The following is a 21,902-nucleotide window of genomic DNA, read 5'->3' as shown; positions in this document are numbered from 1 at the left end:
CATACAATAAAGGATCCTTCTTTCTATGTATTCGCAATACATTACATTTGTCTATGTTAAGGGTCAGTTGCCACTCCCTGCACCAAGTGCCTATCCGCTGCAGATCTTCCTGCATTTCGCTACAATTTTCTAATGCTGCAACTTCTCTGTATACTACAGCATCAGCCGCGAAAAGCCACATGGAACTTCCGACACTATCTACTAGGTCATTTATATATATTGTGACAAGCAATGGTCCCATAACACTCCCCTGTGGCACGCCAGAGGTTACTTTAACGTCTCTCCATTGATAACAACATGCTGTGTTCTGTTTGCTAAAAACTCTTCAATCCAGTCACACAGATCACTGTTTCCGGAATCCATGTTGATTCCTACATAGTAGATTCTGGGTTTCCAAAAACGACATGATACTCGAGCAAAAAACATGTTCTAAAATTCTACAACAGATCAATGTCAGAGATATAGGTCTATAGTTTTGCGCATCTGCTCGACGAACCTTCTTGAAGACTGGGACTACCTGTGCTCTTTTCCAATCATTTGGAACCTTCCGTTCCTCTAGAGACTTGCGGTACACGGCTGTTAGAAGGGGGGCAAGTTCTTTCGCGTACTCTGTGTAGAATCGAATTGGTATCCCGTCAGGTCCAGTGGACTTTCCTCTGTTGAGTGATTCCAGTTGCTTTTCTATTCCTTGGACACTTATTTCGATGTCAGCCTTTTTTCGTTTGTGCGAGGATTTAGAGAAGGAACTGCAGTGCGGTCTTCCTCTGTGAAACAGCTTTGGAAAAAGGTGTTTAGTATTTCAGCTTTACATGTGTCATCCTCTGTTTCAATGCCATCATCATCCCGGAGTGTCTGGACATGATGTTTCGAGCCACTTACTGATTTAACGTAAGACCAGAACTTCCTAGGATTTTCTGTCAAGTCGGTACATAGAATTTTACTTTCGAATTCACTGAACGCTTCTCGCATAGCCCTCCTTACGCTAACTTTGACATCGTTTAGCTTCTGTTTGTCTGAGAGGTTTTGGCTGCGTTTAAACTTGCAGTGAAGCTCTCTTTGCTTTCGCAGTAGTTTCCTAACTTTGTTGTTGTACCACGGTGGGTTTTTCCCGTCCCTCAGTTTTACTCGGCACGTACCTTTTTTTTTTTTTTTTTAATGATACAGAAATTAACTATTTACTTTTCATTTTTTTTCAGAGGAGTCCGTCTCTTAAACTGCACGTTTCAGAGAAAGTAACGAAGTTCGTCATTAGTATGTGCTAGACACCGGTCCGGAAACTAAATCCAATCTGAGAAATACAGCTCTACATCGTGACAGTGTGCAGTTAGATTCTTGTAATTTTTTTAAGTTGACATAGTGACTGTAATTGGCAGTCAGATCACACACCGTTTCACATTGTTCATCTGTGGTAAAAGACTGTGATAAATGACATGAAATGTCGTGTGGCTATGGCCTCCTGTCGGGTAGACCGTTCGCCTGGTGCAAGTCTTTTGATTTGATGCCACTTTGGCGACTTGCGCGCCGATGGGGATGAAATGAGGATGATTAGGACAACACAACAGCCAGTCCCTGAGTGGAGAAAATCTCCGACCCAGCCAGGAATCTAACCCAGGCCCTTAGGATTGACATTCCGTCGCGCTGACCATTCAGCTACCGGGGGCGGTAGCTCGCTCTCTCTCTCTCTCTCTCTCTCTCTCTCTCTCTCTCTCTCTCTCTCTCTGTGTGTGTGTGTGTGTGTGTGTGTGTGTGTGTGTGTGTGTGTGTGTGTGTGTGGGCGCGCGCGCGCGCATCTGCAAGCATGCATTTCTTCTTCTGTTTTCGAGCTTAAAAGAAATCGAAATGATATTTGCGATAAAGGGGAAAAACATTTCAAAAAAATAAAATAATTGCTGTAGTGTTTTGTAATTTTTATAACAACATTTTGCACCACATTTTATAGTTTATGTTTAACAAATATATTAAATAAATAAAAACACCGGTGACAATGAAATGTGAAATGACTGAAGTGAAAAACACAACAAAGATAAAAGAATTGTGAATATGGAATGGATTGTGACTGTGAAATGAATAATGACTGAAATGAATAATGACTGTGAAATGAATAATGACTGTGAAATGAATAATGACTGTGAAATGAATAATGACTGTGAAATGAATAATGACTGTGAAATGAATAATGACAAATGGATGTGAAATGAATTACAACTATGAAATGAATTATGATTATTAACAGAAATATGAGAACGTATTAGTGGTTCTATGGCATGACAAAATACAGATGAAAATCTCCAACTCAGTTTACAAATTCTCTCTAAAGTAAAGTAGTTGCCATTTCACTTTAGCATGACACACTGAAATACATGGTCACAATAAATTGTTTCTGCATCCAAAACAATGCCACTGAAACTGAAGTTGTAAGAATCTCCCATTTCTTTGTACAATAGCTCAGAAAATTTTCTTTGGAGTTTAACACATAAAGAGAAAGATTTTAAGTCTTTTAAAGTACATCTCTGTACATTCAATCTGTGAAAAAGTTTGAAATGTACTGTACAGAAAGTGTCATGACAACATAAGTTTTTGTGTGTATACAGTACTTCACAAACTATTTCTGTCTGCTCTCTTAACACAGAGCTGATCTTATCACATTATAATCACTGCTACAATCAGAGGTTTTCAGAATAATGAAGAATAGCATTTGTGACTAAGGACAAAAGTGAGATTTTTGAATCAGTCTTTTAATTTTTTGGTGACCTATATACACCCATAAACAGAACAGCTTGTGACATACGGTCAAACAAGAAGTACACAAAAGGATGGTTGCACACGAATTTTGTTGGATTAAGAGGCCTTGCTGAACGGAAGAGGAATATGGCTGTTGCAGCAGCAGCTTCCGTTCCTTCTTCATTCACTTCTATCTTCGCTTGGTGTATGGCACTATTAAAGGACACTTCAGGTTTACCAGTAAATCCTGAATAATCAGCCGTTTTCTCAAAAGCATCACCTGCTCCAAGGGCTTTAAAAACCTGCAAAAAAAAAAAAAAAAAAATAAAAAAAAAAATGAAAAACCACCACTGCATCTGCTCTCTACACACACCTAGAAATATATCAGTGGTTAATGCTGAAGTATTAAAGCACTTAAAAAGGAATAATTGCATGTAAGAATATTGTATACTGGGTACCTACAGTACGTAATAGACTATTTTTATTCAAGAGCTCTTATGCAGTACAGAAATGTTTATTGTGGAATAACAACTTTAACATGCTTGTAAGCTCAATCTGCTGCCTATCAGTCTCTTTTTTCACAAGACATAAAATATTTTCAAATTCCTGATAATTTCTCGTTTGGTTTAGCAGTATCTACATCTACATTGACACTCCGCAAGCCACTATTACAGTGCATGACAGAGGGCATCTGTTCATTTCACAAACTGAGTGAGGGAAAAACGACTATCTATATACCTCCATACAAGCTCTAATTTCTCTTATCTTTGTGGTCCGTATGCGAGATGTTCATTGGTGGCAGTAGAATTGTTCTGCAGTCAGCAGCAAATGCCAGTTATCTAAATTTTATCATTAATATTTCTCTAAAACAATGTCATCTCTCAGGAATTCCCATGCGAGTTTATGAAGCATCACTGTAATACTGATGTGTTGATCAAACCTACCAATAACAAATCCAACAGCATGCCTCTAAACTGGTTTGTCTTCCTTTAATCTGACCTGGTGGGGATCTCAAACACTCTCCAATGAACATTTACTTTCCACGCAAAAGTACTGGGTTCTATTAGTTAAGAAATCTTTGAGCCAATCACTTATCTAAGGATTTATTCTGTATGCTCATACCTTTGCTTTCCAGAAATCTGGGAATATGAAATCTATCTGTTGCCCTACATCCTTGCTTTACAGGATATAGTGCAAGAAAAGGGAAGCTTAGTTCCACGTGAGTGACAGTTTCTTAACATCGTGATGATTTGTGGACAGAAGCTTTTATGTCTCAAAGAAACTTATTAGATTTGAGCTTAGAATATTTGAAGAATTCTGCAGCAAACTAAAAATGATATTGGTCTGTAATGTGTGGGCCTAGTCTTTTACCCTTCTTACATAAAAAAGAGACACCAGTACCTTTTTCCAGTCATTACAAATTTGCAAGAGATTCATTACAAGTGCAAGTAAGAGGCCAATGCCGGAGAATCCTCTATGTAAAACCAAAGTGGAATTACATCCAGACCTGGCAACTTATTCATTTACAACTCTTTCAGTCAATTGTCTGTATGATCCTCCCAAGTGAATATTTTGTTTTTTTAATGTGGCATTTAAAACCAGATTTTTCTTTCCTTTCTCCACTACTGCACCAGACTGGTCACCGGGTGATTAAATATAAGCCTTCAGCATACTTAGTGATTTTGCACAGGACCACAATTTTCTTGGGCTTTGGCAAGGTCATTTGCTACACAATAGTGGCAATATATGTATGCTTTGTGGATCAACCTTTTTATACAAACACAAGTTTCAACTAACTTTTGTCTGTAGACACTTCTGCGTTCTTTTTTATACAGTTATAATTAAAGTTAAATTTATGACAACACAGCAACATATTCTTACCTGCTGCATTTCAATTCGGCTTTCCACAGTGAATTTTGGTATTTCAACTTCCACAGTCTGTGGGTACATGGCATCTTGTTCTGTGATTTCCCTCAGGCTGTCCACATCCAGCTGCTTAATTATTGCATCCACACCATTGCTCTTTAGAAATGGTGGCAAGAGAATGAACATACTAATATCTTCTCCTTTGTATGGCAGTTCCAGCACATGGGCTCCTAGCCTTTCAGAAATCACTAGAAAAAAAAAAGCTAGATAAATATATTTTCACATGGGGCATTTTCGAAAAGTCATGTGATGAAGGTATGGTACAAAATGAACAGCATTTATTTTTTTACATTACAGCTATAACATATATTTCTGGAAACAAAACAATTTCTCAGATGTTGACTGTATCACTCTTACATTTTTGGAATGCTACACAATGCCTCGAATAAAGAGAGTACATGTATAAACAGAGAATAACTTACTGTAGTTAAATGTTCCTTTTTGTTTCATCATCTCAACCAAAGCCTGTTTTGAATGTGAGATATGAAAGACTTCTTTGTGGGTGTTTTCAGGCTGGAATTGTGATTGCCATTTTCCTTTGAAATATGCAGCATTCACCTAGAATGCAATTAAACATTTGCTTAAATGCAGAACTATGTCTTAAAAAATTATCTTATTTTTTAATTGCTACTGATGTACATATTTCAGAATTAATTTACAAACATATAAGATATTATAGTACATTATTTTCACTTTCAACTCTCAAAAAGTAAACAATTTATGTTTTAAAAAATGACAAAAAGTATGGTCCACAGCTGCAGGTAGCCACACCTGACAATAGTTAAGGAAACTGCTTGACAAATAAAAGTTTAAAAACTATCAGAGTCAGAGGAAAGAGCATGAGAAGTACCCACCTGTTATGTGGACAAGTTTAGACTAGGATCTTTGACTACCTTTGTCCTCATAACATGTGGCTTCTCTCAGCAAGGGGTCTGAGTGACCTGCCTTTCTTTTTAAGCTACCCCAAACTATCCCTCTGTCCTCTCTGAGGAGAAACTTACAAAAGCTAGTATAGGTAAAGTAACTTTATACGTTTATTGGCAGTACTGAAATTTTCCCTCTTGAAGGTAAGAAGTGGTCAGCAACTTTGCCTCATAATTTTTTAATATGAATTTACAATCTTCTTATTTGATGTGTGATTTAAATAGCATGTTTATGACCAGGAATACATTTCAATGTATGATATACAGAACAAACTACATACTACATATGGTGGGTGACTGAAGAAAAACAAAAAATTTCAGGATGTAATATAACAGGATAAAAAAGGAAATTAACTGATGGGAAGCACGAGAGAATGATGTGGGACCAAATTAATCACAAGAATGGGAAGTTTTGCATAATAGTCATATCCTGAAGTAAAATTTATGTTACAAAATATGGAAACCAGACTATACAACACTTGAAAAAAATTCACAGCTAAGAACTGCTATGACCAAGTATAATGAAATGAATTTGATGTGCTATTTGTGATTGCTTACCAGTGTAACAGTAGAAGCCGGAGAAAGACCTTGTATCAGGTTGTTAATCTGTCCATGTGTTTGTTCAGAAACCCAAGCATTGATGGCTTTTTGTGCAGTCTCCACATTGGTTTCGTAGTCAATGGATGCAAGTTCAGTGTCAAATTTCTCTGCAAGGCACGGCCGCATCTTAAGCTTGTTGGAGATGTATACCCTGTTTGAGCTGGTGAAGAGATGGCCATCCGAAGTGTTGAAATTGCGAAGGAACTTCTCTAGTCTGTAGGCCTGCCATGTTGCTGCTTTACTCTGTAACAATACAGTGTAATTTATTACATTATTTGTTAAATAACATCATTTGACAAAAACAATACAATTTGCATGATATGAAATCGTAATGTGCATTCAGCATTATCAGTGTCTCAATTAGTACTACAGTTGTGAACATGGGTCTGATGACTGTAGCTATGTGAGAGTGTAATTGGGAGGGAATACCTTTTTTCCTGTCATTTATGCCTACATTCTACTATGTTTCTTTGTGGAGGGTCTTTGGCTTTCTGTCTTGCCTAGTTAAGAAATTTGTAGATTTCTAAAAACTTAAAAGGGTTATAGTTAAATAGTTTTTTTTGGGGGGGGGGGGGGGAGGGGGGAGGATCCTGACCTCAGGAACCCTTCACTGCACTTGGGAAATTTGAAAAAAGGCAGGTGACTGGTAACTATAAGCCATGAGCTCTCCTCTGCTGTTGAAAATTTCTTCCACTGCCAAAATTTGAACCAGATGGAGTTCATGCAATATAACTTCACCCTTACACGGAAACACATTCTCATCCTGACTGCTGGTTGATCCCATCCCTTTGTTCCAAAAGAGTGGCCACCTTGCTTGACATGCACGCTTTTGAACGTTCTCTTTACTCCATAGCATGGCACTGTAACCTTTGTACACTGTAGGAGCAGGGACAATTCTTTGTAATCAGGCATTTAAGCTTATATGCAGTGTCATTAAATTTTTGTCAGAAGACACAAAGAAGCAAGTGAAAGTCTCATTGAAAAGTATACTTGAAAGGGTTGCATAAAATGAACAATCAAGAGAATAAAGAAAGAGGGGGAAAATGTAGATACTAGTACCTCCCTTAGCTTCACTATTTTGGAAAGATGCGAAATAAAGAGAAAAGAATTTTTTACTTAGGTAATAATGATGAACATGTTCTCAGAAGGCTGACACATAATTTCCACATTGCAAATATTCTTTATTTACATTGTCAGTATCATAGCAAGTTAAGTTGTCCGCTATGTTACGTTTTTCATCCTTTTTCTTATCCAATTTCCTTTTGGAAGTACATGATTAGAACTGTGTCTGATCATTCATTTATGTTATTTCTTTTATGATACTCTACTAAGATGTTATTGGCTATGGTGCTGTATATTTGTTGAATTGTTGGTCATACTGGCATAGCCTGTTACTACAATAGTTTGCAGACTCATTGGGCGCAGGTTGCAAGCTATGTTAAGGATATTCAGCTGTTCAACTGCAACTCCCCTTCCTCACAATGGGGTCCCCACTACTACCCTCCTCTCTTCACCTGCAGAGCATATGGTACAGCTATGGTACAAGTAGGGAACACGTGTGTGGTCGACACATCAAATGACTGCCTCAGCAGTTATCCCTTTCGAAAAAGTACCTGAGCCGGTATGATTTCTCTCACCACAATGGACACTGCACTGTCAAGAGTGCTTTTGCATTGCATCTGTTGCACCCTTTAACTCTACTGTAGAATACCCGTTGCCTCGAGTTCTTCGGAATAGGCACTTTTATGGATAAATACTGTACAGCCTGCCAAGAGACTTCATTCTGAAGACAAAGGGTCTCAGTTAATTTTGTATCCCAGACCACTGCATGACCCAACATCTGAAATGGGCTATCCTAGTGTGAGACAGTGACAAAGCCACATACTGCTGTGTTAGCAACATAACACTCACTGTGTCTGATGACTAACTGCCAAGCTTGCTCACAACGATCTCTACTGCACATTTTGTGCTCATCAAGAAAATGCACAAAATATGAGATTGGGTGGTACAAGACAAGTATTTAGGGATTCAGCTTGCAGGTACCAAGGGTTATGTCATATCAGTACACAATGGCATTTAGATAACTGGTAAGTCCCAGTAAAACGGCTCAAATGATGGGCACATCCGAATTACCTGGATCACCCAGTCTGGAGCTGCTTACGTGAGATACTCAGCAGCAGCTCAACAATACACGAGGTCTCCCCTATCTGGCACCTGTAGGTCCACCCAGCTAATGTGTTGCACCTCCTTCCCCTCAGAAAGGCAGCTCAAGGCAGCTCAAAGGTCACCCCACTACAAGAACTGGGTACTTGAATAACAAACAAAATCTTTAGGCAATGTTTACTTATTATCAGCCACCAGCTCTAGTATGAAAATGTATCTATTGCACTTCAATTACTTCGATGACTGTTAGCACCATACTATTACTCAGAAATACAGTACGGTGGCATTGGAAGCTGTCAATGCCAAACCACTCCACTCAGCTATGGAGGCAGGTTCTCTGAAGAGTGATCTGAGTACACGCAATGTAGGAGAGAGTGAGAGAGCGAAGGAGGACCCACCTGCTGTTGGGGGACACGGAGAGCACGTCGGAGTGCGGCATCGGTCTGGTTGGCAGCACCGAAGTATGCGAGCAGCAGTGCCTGGTGCGTGCTGTAGGGCGAGAAGAAGAGGTTGGAGGCAGGCAGTGTGGCAGCTAACTGCTGCAGCAGTGCCACACTGAACGCCTGCTGGCCTGCCGACAGCTCGCGCCGGTCCTCGCGGCCCGCACCCACCGCCGCGTCATCTGCACTCAGGCACTGCCCCCGTGCACTTGCCACCACCACCAAACAGCTCAGCATAAACACCCACCACATCCTGCCGGAACAAAAAACACACACAATTGTAATCGACACATCTTCAGGTTGTGTGTGCAGCACTTCCTCCTGCATAAAGCATGTTTTACATGAGCAACATCCTGGTCAAACTCAAGTAGTCAATGTTGGTGCACATCACATGCTTGGAAATGAATCAGTCGTCAACAAAGTGGCGAGTGGGTCAGTGATGTCAATGATCGATTGACTGTGCCAAATATGTTCCAGAGTCCCTTTTACCCACACAGCTTTCCTGTCTCACTCTACCACTCGGGGCAAGTGAGTTTACTGCCTTTTTTCCTTTACCGTTATTTATTTCACCCCCGTAACCCATATGAGCAGGGGAGGGGGTGGGGGAGCTGTCAGCTGTACAGGCAACCTGCTCTCAGCCAACTGACAATAAAAATTAAATGAGATGATAAAGAAACAAACAGGGGAGACATTTACATTGAATTTTAAAACTTTTTAGAGGTGAGAAATTGAACTTAAATTTTTAGATATACAAGAGATGTGACCTCTTGCACTGGTAGTTAGAAGCAGTAGCAATAAAAGGTGGAACATGACAGAATAAGTGTACATTTAAAACTTGATGCCGAAACAATGTTTAAAAGAAACACTTTCCTGTCACTAAAAATTGGAAGGACCAGCCCTGAGCTAAGGAGTCTTTTGTTGAAGGGGGAAATGTTAGCTAGTGAGGAAGATAGGAATGTGGTGGAATAAGGATGAAGGACTAGTGCATAGCAATTATGGGGTAAGAGTGGCTGCTGGGATACAAGGAGTGGAGTAGAGGGGGGAATTGGTGATGCTAATAGTTGTTGGGAAGATGGGGTTCAGGAAAGAAAGGCAGAAGGCAGAATAAAGGTGGAGGGGGGAAGGAAATGTGAGGAGGGGAGGGAGAGGAAGCCTTGATGAGGTGGAATGCATTGGGTGGGCTTACAGATGGTAGGTGGAGTTCATAATCTGGGAGGGGGAGATAGCTGAAATTTCTTTGGAATAGTATGTGGAGGGTGTGTACGTGTATGGATGGTGGAATGTGTTTGTAAACATATGGCAGCAGAAGAGGACTGAAAAGTAGAGGGGTAAGGATAGGATTATTGGAGTCGAGCTTGCGAATGGTGCAGGTTGTTTGGAGGTGTTCAATGCGAGTGAGGAGAAGTTGGAATTTGATATATTGGTAAAGTGTCCTTGTGGGGGAAGGTAAATGGATGCAGAAAGTGAGGTGGAGTGCATGGCATTCTAGGTTCTGGAGGGACTGACAGAACTTGGATGCAGCAAAGATCCATGCAACATTTACAAAGCAAAGGTTGGGTTGGATCAAAGTTTTATAGGTGCCAAACACAGTGAAGGGGTGAAGTCTGGCCAGTTTGTAGTTTTAGTCTATTGTGGGCTTCGTGTTGGATGTTTAGGAGGTATGATTTCCATATTAGTTGCCTGTTGAAGGTTAGTTCAAGGTATTTTAGTATGTTTAGCTAGATAGAATAGTCGTAAATGATGAAGTAGAAGTTGTGGAGACAAAAGGTGCATGTGGTGTGTCCTGTAATTATTGCCTGAGTTTTGAAGGGGTTAATCTTAAGGAGCCATTGGTTACAACAGGAGGTAAACTAACTATGGTGGATTTGGAGGGATCGGGATCATTGGGATTTCGGTACAATAGGGTGAGGTGAGCGGTGTCATCAGCATACTGAACGAGGTGGACAGGAGGGGGTGGTTCTGGCATATCAGCAGTGTATAAGAGGTAAAGGAGAGAGAAGAGAATGGAACATTTGGGCACACCTGTAATGGGGTGGAAAGTAAGGGAATTCAAGTTGTTAACAGTGACATAGAATGAGCGATTGGAGACAAAGGATGTAATAAGGGAGATATACCCTGGTTGAGTGGAAGTGAGTAAGTCTGGAGTTTGAAAAGGGGAATGCCATATGCGGTCATAAGCTTTCTCTTGATCAAGGGAGACAAAGGTGGCGGATTTACAGCAGCTGAACTGTTGAGATATGAGATGAGTGAGTTTCAGTTGTTCATCAGCAGACACAGAGGGACAGAAGGCACACTGGGTAATAGGAAGCAAATGGTGTTGGTGCCGAGTGTAGTGTAACGCCCCTGGCATTTCATTGCTATACTTAGTCTGTTATGAGTGATCTTTTTCATTCACACCCCCAACACCAAAGCAAACTACAACAGCGAATGAGACTTCTCTCTGGCGTAATCGCAAGGTACGCATTAGCAAACGGCATTTGGTCTTGTTCGGTTCACATTCATCTGCATTCATTATTTTCTGCTGGTTGTTGGTCTTTTAGCGAACCATCCAAGGAAGTTCGCGGCCTCTCCGCTTCATCACTAGCAGTACAGAAAAGTCCTATCTGATATCTAGTCTACTGAGCTATGGAACGTTCTGACGGAAGAATATAGACAGCATATGTGCTTCTGGGATCCAACAGATCTACAGCACGACTGCCGCCACAAAAAAGTTAAGCAGAAAATTGCAGAAGCACTAAGAGGTCCTGTTGGGGACGTGAGAAAGAACATAAATTCATTGGATACTTGCATCAGGCAGGAATGTAGTGAACAAGCACAAGCTTGGTAATTCTTTTTACGGAAAAAGAACAATAATCTCCCTTGAAAGTAAGCAAGTGTGATTATGTTCCTTTTATGCTAACTGAAATATACAAACCACCTGATCATTCTCGCTGCTTATGTTCATGGTATCTAATTACATGGCTGATGTATCACTCTTACTTTAGAGATTTCTGATGACAAATACTGTTTACCCAGCATCACACTATCTGCTCTCCAACAAACATTACCACACATTTCATCAAGTAGCCTATATGACGAGTCGCATGTATATTTAATTAATCACGTTTTGTTGACATTATGTTCCTTATAGTTCATTAATAAAATGCTCTAAATGCTTCATATGTCACTTCATACATAATAAACTAACATATGACAGCTCTTGAAATGGGAAACAATCACTAACGTAAATGTCTCCAATTCTTTATAACGAAGAGCGTAAATGTTAGTTAGCCTTTCTCCCAATTCTGTTCATTGGTAAGAAGTGTCCTGCTTTTAAATTTCCTCCTCAACTGTAATGATAAACCAGCGAAATGTGTATATCGACATATGCCCAAAGTTTTGGACTGATTGTAAAGAAAGCAAGAGCCGCAAGTGCACTACCTCCACGCGTTTCACGTTTACGTCCAAATTGAAACACCTAAATACTTCCTTTTCTGCGCCATTTTGATTACTTCATCAAAACAGCGCACTCAACATACGAAATAATCGTCTCTGAATACCAAAGTTTTGCATCGTGGCTCTAACGGTGTAGTGTTGTATTCTGTGTGGTGGTTATTGGCGCCAAAAAGCAATAACGCACCATTCATAGACTATGTTTGTAATCTCGTGTTCTCTTCCATTCCTTCTTGCGTAAATCCTTTTTAACAGATATATGCAAATGGTGGTGAACAATGGCGAATTGTTTCCGACTGCGCATTTGCATGTGTTCGCCTCCATTTGCTACGGTTCTCCTTTTTGCTCTTTCTCGCGTTGTGCCTTTCTCTGTTGTAACAGACTTCTGTCGATACTGGTTGCCTTTTCGCCCTCTTTATCAGATCTCGGAAAAACAGACTTATGGGAAGTAAGAAGTTTTAGGTCATTCGATGGCAACAAAAAGGCTAAATGAACATCAGGCTGTTCATAACACCCAAGCTGTCTTTTGTTTTTGTGGCCTCCATTTCGCAGTTGCAGTTTTAAAAAATTCATGTTATGCACTCTTTTGCGACTGAACAAAGTCTTATTTGGAACAGATCCCTTTCGCTCTATTTAAAGCAGGGATGCCGGTAAGCCGTTCGTTCCTGTAATTTTTTACTCATATTGCATTACCTCCAGCAAATGAGAGGGTGGGCCGTAATAGAACTTTGTTCTTATGAGCCACGCCAGTACACTTTGAATCGGAGCACGGGGTTCGAAAAATCGGAATAGCTTGTCTCAAGGCACCTAATTTCTAAACTTGAGCAACAATGCAGTCGCGGCAACAAGAACCGCACGTAAGACTGCAGGGAACGTCATTGTTTAGTTGTCTATGGTTCGTGTATTCTGCACTATATATGGGGCTTCAGAGAGCTTCATGAACGTACACATTAGTGCCTCGAACCTTTTGCGACGAAAGTAAACAATAATGTCGTTTTTTCCGCACGATTTTTTTTGTTTTCTTCGTATATATTGCGTTTTTGCGGTATTAGCAGGTCTCTCTACACCCCTGATTGAAAGCAGGTCTCTACACCCCTGATTTAAAGCATCAACGGATCATTGTAACAATTGTGGTTTTCCTTACAAAAGAGTTTAATGAGATTTGGATCCAAGAAAGACTTTATATACAGTCGCATCGCATAACACGACATATCTCCCATACTCGTCTTCAAAATGTTTCTGAGAACATCGAGCATGATTAAAGGGATATGCGTTGAGCTTTAAAGATTTGTTGGATCTCACAGTACCTACCAAAATACCCTGCTAAGGAAATGTAATTCACCAAAGGAGAGACTTTTGAGGTGAGTGCAACGACTTAAAAATGATAAAACTACCCTTTTCAAAAGAATTAGGGAACCTGTGTATCAACGTCAGATATCTTAAATCTATTTTGATACAAGTGGTACCTGTGGTCTTACTGAATGGCTTGGGACCTTCGCTTTCAATGTAGGCAACAATTAAAATCATTTGCCATCTATTGGCTGTGTTATGCACTACAGTGTCAGGTGACACCTCAGAAGGAGCAGAGTATCGGTGTCCCAGTCTTTTTTAGTGATGTACACAGATGGCATTTGTCTGTGGACATTGTATTCAACCAAGCACATGCAATGTGACATCTTAATGCAGCGCAAGTTGCAAGGGCGGTCTGTTTGGTACAAAAGTATTGCTGCAAATGCCACCGCCTCTCCGTGTGTCATCTGTAGGTTGTGGGCACGCTACAGAGAGAAAGGTCAGTACATAAAGCGAGTTGGACAAGGTCGCCGACTCATTAGAATCGGATGTGAAGACCGATAACTGGCCATGTTTGCGTTGCGGCGTCGCACGAATAGCGCCAGAACACTGCAAGACGATCTCAGAAAGGCCATTGGAGCCGCTTTGTCTGAGCAGACTAATGAACAGGTTAGAGAAAGGACCTTACGACCCACACGTCCTGTTCGAATACCTCGCTTGACACAACGTCCTGCAGCTCGCCTTCAGTTCTGCTATTCCCATGTCAACTGGCAACTTCGTCACTGCGAAACGTGTTATTCATAGTATGATTTGGTAACGTATCCAGTTCTCAATTATTGGTTAATGGGATATGGCAGACGCCTGGTCATGTTCCCCAATTCTTTTCGGGAGTGTATCTAACGTTCACGTAATGTTTATTAACTTGCTGGTATTGTATTAAGCTGCTCTTTTCTACACATCAGTACCCCACGGTAGTGTTATAGGCCCTTTGCTGTTCCTTATGTATATAAACGATTTGGGAGACGAACTGAGCAGCCGTCTTCAGTTGTTTGCTGATGGCGCTATCGTTTATCGACTAATAAAGCCATCAGAAGATCAAAACAAACTGCAAAACGATTTAGAAGATATATCGGAATGGTGCGAAAAGTGGCAGTTGACCCTAAATAACGAAAAGTGTGAGGTCATCCACATGAGTGCTAAAAGGAACGCGTTAAACTTCGGTTACACGATAAATCAGTGTAATCTAAAAGCCGTAAATTCAACTAACGAACAATTTAAATTGGAAGGTTCAAATGGTTCAAATGGCTCTGAGCACTATGGGACTTAACAGCTGTGGTCATCAGTCCCCTAGAACTTAGAACTACTTAAACCTAACTAACCTAAGGACATCACACAACACCCAGTCATCACGAGGCAGAGAAAATCCCTGACCCCGCCGGGAATCGAACCCGTGTGGAACAGGACTGGGTGGCTGTACGTATAAGATTTGCTTCTAGCTAGTTCTTACGGGGATATCAAAAGGACCCCCTACCGTCATATACCAACACCAGAAAAGAGCCCGTTGGCATGACTTGCGGGCGAGACCAGTGTTCGCAGTCTCAATGCGATTATAAACAGGATCCAACTACATATACACACCGTAATCCACCGTAAAGTGCCTGATGACGAATGCTTCGTACGTAAGGTTATTAGCCATTGTCTTCCCCATTCTTTCTCACATGGAGGTAGGGCAAAACGACTATCTACATGCCGTTGTATGCGCCCTTATAACTTATCTTATTCTCGTGATCTCTGCTTCTGGTACACGATGAAGGCAGCAGGTTTGTCGCGCAGCGTACCTGAATACAGATTTCTTGAAGACAAGGCCGCCTTTTCCTCCGAAGCTCCTCATTTAAGTCCTCTGCACATCTCTGTACCACTTTCTTACTGGGTACTCTCACCTGTATGGTCCCAAAGAGATCCTCTGAATTAGTTCGATGTCTACTGCCGCACCTACTAGATAAGAACTCCGAACGCTGAAGCAGCACTCAAGAGTAGGTCGTACCAGCGTCTCGTAGGCGTCTTCCTTTCCGGTTGGACATGCCAGATTTTCTCGAAACCTTCCAACAAAATAGTCACCATTCGGTTTCCTTACAAATTATTTTACGCGTACATCCCATTTCATGTCGCTTCTTATCATTACTCCAAACTATTTTAACGATGTCAAGATGTCCCGAAGTTTATGGTATATACAGCTCCGACGATTTTGCAGCCCCGTACCGGCAAAATTGGTACCTTCTTCTTCCTAATAATTCTCCTAAAAAGAGCGCCTGAGAATACATTGGCGTAAGCGGCGGTGTCGTTGGCACTTCCTGTATTTCCACAAATAATTCCGATACCGGAGAACTTGATCTGTCGTTATGTTAACTCTTCAGTCAACAGCTCACCATCATTATATCTTAACAATTGTAATTTTACTGTTTCGCCCCTAACACATCCCTTGACCGCTCCTCCGGGGCACGATGCGGTCATGTTTAGTTTGACTGATTGTTGGTCTGATTGATATTTGTCTCTTCAGCTACTTCAGTTATTATCAGTTGTTGTCGTGTATTCGGTCTATATTTCTCTTTGTTAGGGCATTTTCTTGCTTTTACTCACAATTAATGGGAGGCTTCATCCAATATACCGAATGAAAAAATGGTCTCTGTTGTTTTGCTTTTTGGGGCTATAGCAAGCAGTCTCACTTGCACACTAGACAGTAACATCACTGCATCCATCCACTAACCGGTCCGATGTAGGTAAAAAAAATGGAGCACCTCACAAAAATGTTCAAATGTGTGTGAAATCTTATGGGACTTAACTGCTAAGGTCATCAGCCCCTAAGCTTACACACTACTTAACCTAAATTATCGCCGGCCGCGGTGGTCTAGCGGTTCTAGGCACTCAGTCCGGAACCGCGCGACTGCTACGGTCGCAGGTTCGAATCCTGCCTCGGGCATGGATGTGTGTGATGTCTTTAGGTTAGTTAGGTTTAAGTAGTTCTAAGTTCTAGGGGACTGATGACCACAGATGACAAGTCCCATAGTGCTCAGAGCCATTTGAAGCATTTTGAACCTAAATTATCCCAAGGACAAACACATACACCCATGCCCGAGGGAGGACTCGAACCTCCGCCGGGACCTGGAGCCCTTCCATAAAGAGTGATAGTTGAAGAAAGGACAGCTAGAAAAAGTGTACTAGGAGTATCAACTGCAACAGTGTCTCAAAGGAATACATACATCTACATCTACATTTATACTCCGCAAGCCACCCAACGGTGTGCACTGAGCGAGTTGACTGAGTGGCTAAGACATCGGGCTCTTGATCGGGAGCATAGCGGTTCAGATACTTAATCAGCCAGGCTCCTTTATGTTTTTTGTTTGCCTAAACCAATTTACACAAATGCTCTTCCTCAAACACTGTCTGGCGGACGCGAATGCATTGTCCTAGCCTAATGACATATGCGAGGATATAAAACGGAATAGGCCCTATGTCTAGCTGCGTGTAAAAAAAAAGTAAATCGTAGTTTGAGAAACAGGTCGAACAAATGTTTGCGTACCATAATACAGCGGGAGTATATGGAATGCGTTTCAAATTGGGCGCAAGGGGGTGTAGTATATGAACGAACAGCGCAGACAGTGACGTGTGTGTAATTCCTGTGAGTCAGAGAAATGCCATAGAATCCTCAAGCAGATACTCTGAAGGAAATCTAATACAGAAATAAATTCCAGACGTCTTTCTCTGTCAGAGGGGAATATATTAAAATCATTCAGAACTGTACATGCAGCTCCCGGATGGTTAATGTCTTCTCTACCGCGTACCTCATTTTGATTTGTGTAGTGTAGGTGTAGTTGCAGGAAGTAGGTGGAGGGGGAGATAGAATACATTAAATTTTGCGAGTGACGTCCTGTTATACGCAGCCGTGCCTGACATTATCTTTCACCTACCAAGGGACGTCGTGTTCAAGACGTCGGCGTGTGTGCTGTAGCCGTAGCTAAGGGTGCGACAGTCAAAAAACAGAAAAAGGAGCGCCGTGGGCTGCAGCTGCTGGCGCCGATGCGTCGGCAGGCGCGCCTGTTTGACATTCCGGAGAAAGCGGCCGTGACGTAGCGATGACGTCACGCGGTGGCCACGCTTCAGTCAACTAGGTCGCAGGGTGCCTACGCAGCACGGGATACAGCGACTGCTGGTTTTGGCAGCGTGGCTGCTTACACAACTAACGAGTGAACTCCACCTGCAAATGCGTCACGCTAGCTGATTTCACTTTCTGTCTCGCGCTTCATGCTGCTGCCGTGCTGTGGACGGTCGAGCGAAAAAGTACAACAGCTGAACACAATATGTCTGCAAACAACACAGCTCAAGGCGGGGCAAAACACACAAACCGAAAACATCCTTACCCTTGACCCTCTGGAAAGTGACCAGTTACCCAACAAAACCTACAACGTGTGTAAAAAACACTGGTGATTTCAACGCACGGTTTGAACAGTAACCCTTTTCCCATCGCATCTGCGTACTTACTGGGAGCGGACGGCGATCAAGAAGTATTATAACATCATTCCCCCTTCCTTAAAATACTAACAGATCAAGGCAAAATGAAGCGCTGATTACTTTAAATCTGCATATATAAGAACGAAGTCTTTCCCGATGACTTCTATGCATTTGTAGAACTCATCCCCTTCAATTCGACGCACTGTCGGACGACCGAAAACAAATTTTTAATTGAAATTTCGTTACGAAAGTTATTACAAAAAGACTTATAGAACAGAGGATACAAGCCGGCCGAGGTTGCCGAGCGGTTCTAGGCGCTACAGTCTGGAACCGCGCGACCGCGACCGCTACAGTCGCAGGTTCGAATCCTGCCTTGGGCTTGTATGTGTGTGATGTCCTTAGGTTAGTTAGGTTTAAGTAGTTCTAAGTTCTAGGGGACTGATGACCTCAGAAGTTAAGTCCCATAGTGCTCAGAGCCATTTTGAACAGAGGATACAGGTTGATGCTGAAACCAGTGTACTTCTTGTGCGTTCTCAATTATGTGCAGTGGAAATTATTTTTCACGGAGGCGCTAGAGAGGCGAAGAAGTTTCTTACATTGTTCCCAGACAACATAAAAAAGCGAAGATATTTAAACGGAAGTTATTGCTTGTACACAATACCGTTTTACTACGCAGGATCCTACTGCAAGAAGTAAGGCATATTAAAGTGTTTAACAGCATACTAAACAGTTTTAACATACCCTCTAGCATAAGCGTCCGCAAAAGAGAGGTGCGGGGGTGGCGGGTGGGGAAAGTGAGGACATTTGCCCCCTCCTGAAATCTGGGCGTAGATTTTATATGTATCACGAAATTCTCGCTTATATCTACCAGTAATTGTCTGTAATTATAGAAAATCGCAGATTTGGTATTGGCGAGCGTTACAAGAAATGCTTGGATTTTTTGAAAACTACTTCTGTTTCTCCGGTTTCATGAGTGTTAATTTGGCATTGTTCTTGACTGCTTTCGTTGCTATCCAGCAAGGATTTACTCAACCATTCTGACATCTTTCTGTTTCAGATTTTTTAAATTTTCAGTGAAAACTTAACACCATTGGTTTATGAAGAAATATTTGCTATGAAAATCTCGTTGAATACCCTGAATCTAACCTTTATGAAGATGAAATTTCAGACCGTTGGATCAAAAATGGTGGCATTCATATTCATATTAATACTATAAAAATAAGTAACAATGAAATAAGCTAACCATTTATGCACCATAGTAGTCTATCTATAAACACTGAGTGAATGTTTATCAGTCGTTTGAGGTTCAATAGTTTTTGTGCAATTCCTGTCAAATTTAGTTTTTGGGATACTAAGTTCTCAAACTCACAGAACAAGTTACAAAAAAATAGCCGTGTTACTGTTTTCTCCCTTCTTGGATGAATTTCTGCGGACACTCACGTCCTCTACATCGGGATTATCAGCGACTGGCGAATGCCTGTATCTCTAAAAGAATCAGGCTTACCCTCTAGAAGTAGTATGACTTGAAGATTATCTGAAATCTTTCCACGTGAATACAAGTCCTTTGTACAGATATCTGCTGCACTTCTTTCTCAAAAACCTAAAAACTAGCTTAGACAGCTTGTAAATAGTTGAATATGATACTGTAGATGAATGACGAGGCCAGATTAACTTGTCGGTATCTGATATATAGGAAAATAATGATTTTTCTGAAATACATTTAACCATAAAGAAATGCAGTAATGATACAGTACTTTTAAATCCCCCCCGCCTGATCTCTTTCGGTACAAAGTCTCGAACGAATTTTTTAAAGAAAGAACACGACAGACTGACCGCGAGGATCACAAATAGGAGCTTATTACATGCCCGTTGCTATTGCTGATACGTGTGAAGCAAGGGACTTAGGCCGCCTGTCCTCAGAAAGCAGAATATGATATTATTTTGCGTAACTGCCCATTCACAAATTTTGTTATTACGCTAATGTGACAGGTGTGGTGCTTTGTGAGTAGGATTAAAATGTTAGCAACTAAGGGCGAAAAATGTTCAGATGTGTGAGTATTCCTAAGGGACCAAACTTCCAATGGTTCAAATGGCCCTAGACACAATGGGACTTAACATCTGAGGTCATCAGTCCCCTAGACTTAGAACTACTTAAACCTTACTTAACCTAAGGACATCACACACATCCATGGGCGAGGCAGGATTCGAACCTGCGACCGTAGCAGCAGCGCGGTTCCGGACTGAAGTGCCTAGAACCACTCGGTCACAGTGGCCGGTGGGACGAAACTGCTGAGGTCATTGGTCCCTAGACTTGCACACTACTGTACTTTAACTTACATTAAGAACAACACACACACCCATGCCCGAGGGAGGACTCGAACCTCCGGCGAGAGGGGCCGCGCAGTCCGTACTATCACGCCTCAAACCACTTGACCACTCCGCGCAGTAAGGGTGGCACATGCACATTGGTTATGTGTGCTTCATCTAAGTGGCATATGTAACTTACTAGCGATAGTGAAAGCAGTTCGTTCAAAGTGTTTAGATGTCAGTTTTACTCAAATTGCCCTTTTTTTGTAGGGCAGGTAAATACTTTCCCCAGGAGAGATACCGATTCACAATAACACAATACATCGACACGGTGCCCTTCGCTAGTTATACGAGCGGCGTTTGAAAAGTCCCTGCAATGTCCGAGTGATGGCACCACCGGCGCGTCATGTTTAGTTAGTAGCATCTTTGGAAAGAACGCACACCAAGTTTCAGCCATATTGGTCTATTTCTTTGTGTTTGGCATTCGTGTGATTCAAGAAGTCGAGTGATTGTCAAAATATGGACGAAAGAGAATTTCGTGTGGTGATTAAACATTACTTTATGAAAGACAAAACGCCTCAGGAGACTAAAGAGAAGGTTGATAAACATTACAGTGACTCTGCACCTTCAATTAGGACAGTTTATAAGTGGTTTCAAAATTTTCGGAGTGGCTATATAGTCTCAAGTGATGCTGAACGTTCTGGACGCCCTGTGGAGGTTACGACCCAAAAATCATTGATAAAATGGTAGAAGATGACAGAAAGAGTTAAGGTGCGTGACATTGCTAGTGCTGTGGGCATCTCGAATGAACGGGTACATAATATTTTGCATAAACATTTTGACATGAGAAAGCTATTCGCAAGATGGGTTCCGCGATTGCTCACGCTTGACCAAAAATTGAATAGTGTGAAGTGTTGCAAGGATGGTTTGCAGCTGTTCAGGAAGAATCCCCAGGACGTTTCGTCACTGTGTATGAAACGTGGATACAGTACTGTACTCCTGAGACCAAAGAATAATCTAAACAATGGGTTACCAAGGGAGAATCCGCACCAAAAAAGGCGAAGACCATGCCTTCGGCCAGAAAGGTTATAGCGACTGTCTTTTGGGATTCGCAAGGGATAATCCTCATCGACTATCTGGAAAAGGGAAAACTAGGTGCATATTATCCATCGTTATTGGACCGTTTGAAAACAGAGCTGCGAGAAAAACGCCGGCGATTGGACCTCAAAAAAGTCCTTTTCCATCACAACAATGCACCAGCACACACCTCAGCAGTTGTGGTCGCAAAATTAATGGAAATAGGATTCCAACTCGTTTCACATCCCCCTTTTCTCCAGACTTGGCTCCCTCGGACTACTATTTGTTCCCCAATCTGAAGAAATGGCTGACGGGACAAAGATTTTATTCAAACGAGGAGGTGATTGCAGCAACTAATAGCTATTTTGCAGACTTGGACAATTCCTATTATTTGGAAGAGATCGACAAATTAGAACAGTGTTGGACGAAGTGTATAAGTCTAAAAGGAGACTATGTCGAAAAATAAAAAATGTTTACCCCAAACACGTAAGTAGTTTTTATTTTTGCACGGACTTTT

The 21,902-nt window shown here is 41.5% G+C and overlaps 1 protein-coding gene across 1 annotated transcript in view; it reads right to left on the bottom strand.

Moving 5' to 3' along the window:
• Positions 1-1,892: 1,892 nt before the first annotated feature.
• LOC126163017 (serine protease inhibitor 88Ea-like) overlaps positions 1,893-21,902 on the bottom strand; it is a 34,771-nt gene continuing 14,761 nt past the window's right edge. Inside the window, exons 2-6 of the mRNA XM_049919884.1 lie at positions 8,732-9,026; positions 6,129-6,413; positions 5,070-5,205; positions 4,603-4,835; positions 1,893-3,023 (exon numbers count right to left, since the gene is read on the bottom strand). Coding sequence (XP_049775841.1) covers positions 2,736-3,023; positions 4,603-4,835; positions 5,070-5,205; positions 6,129-6,413; positions 8,732-9,025 — 1,236 coding nt within the window. The 5' untranslated portion in view covers position 9,026 and the 3' untranslated portion in view covers positions 1,893-2,735. The remainder of the gene's footprint in view (positions 3,024-4,602; positions 4,836-5,069; positions 5,206-6,128; positions 6,414-8,731; positions 9,027-21,902) is intronic.

This window comes from Schistocerca cancellata, chromosome 2 (assembly GCF_023864275.1).
Source record: "Schistocerca cancellata isolate TAMUIC-IGC-003103 chromosome 2, iqSchCanc2.1, whole genome shotgun sequence".
In the NCBI taxonomy this organism is placed as follows: Eukaryota; Metazoa; Arthropoda; class Insecta; order Orthoptera; family Acrididae; genus Schistocerca; species Schistocerca cancellata.
This window is presented reverse-complemented; position numbering and strand designations above follow the sequence as displayed.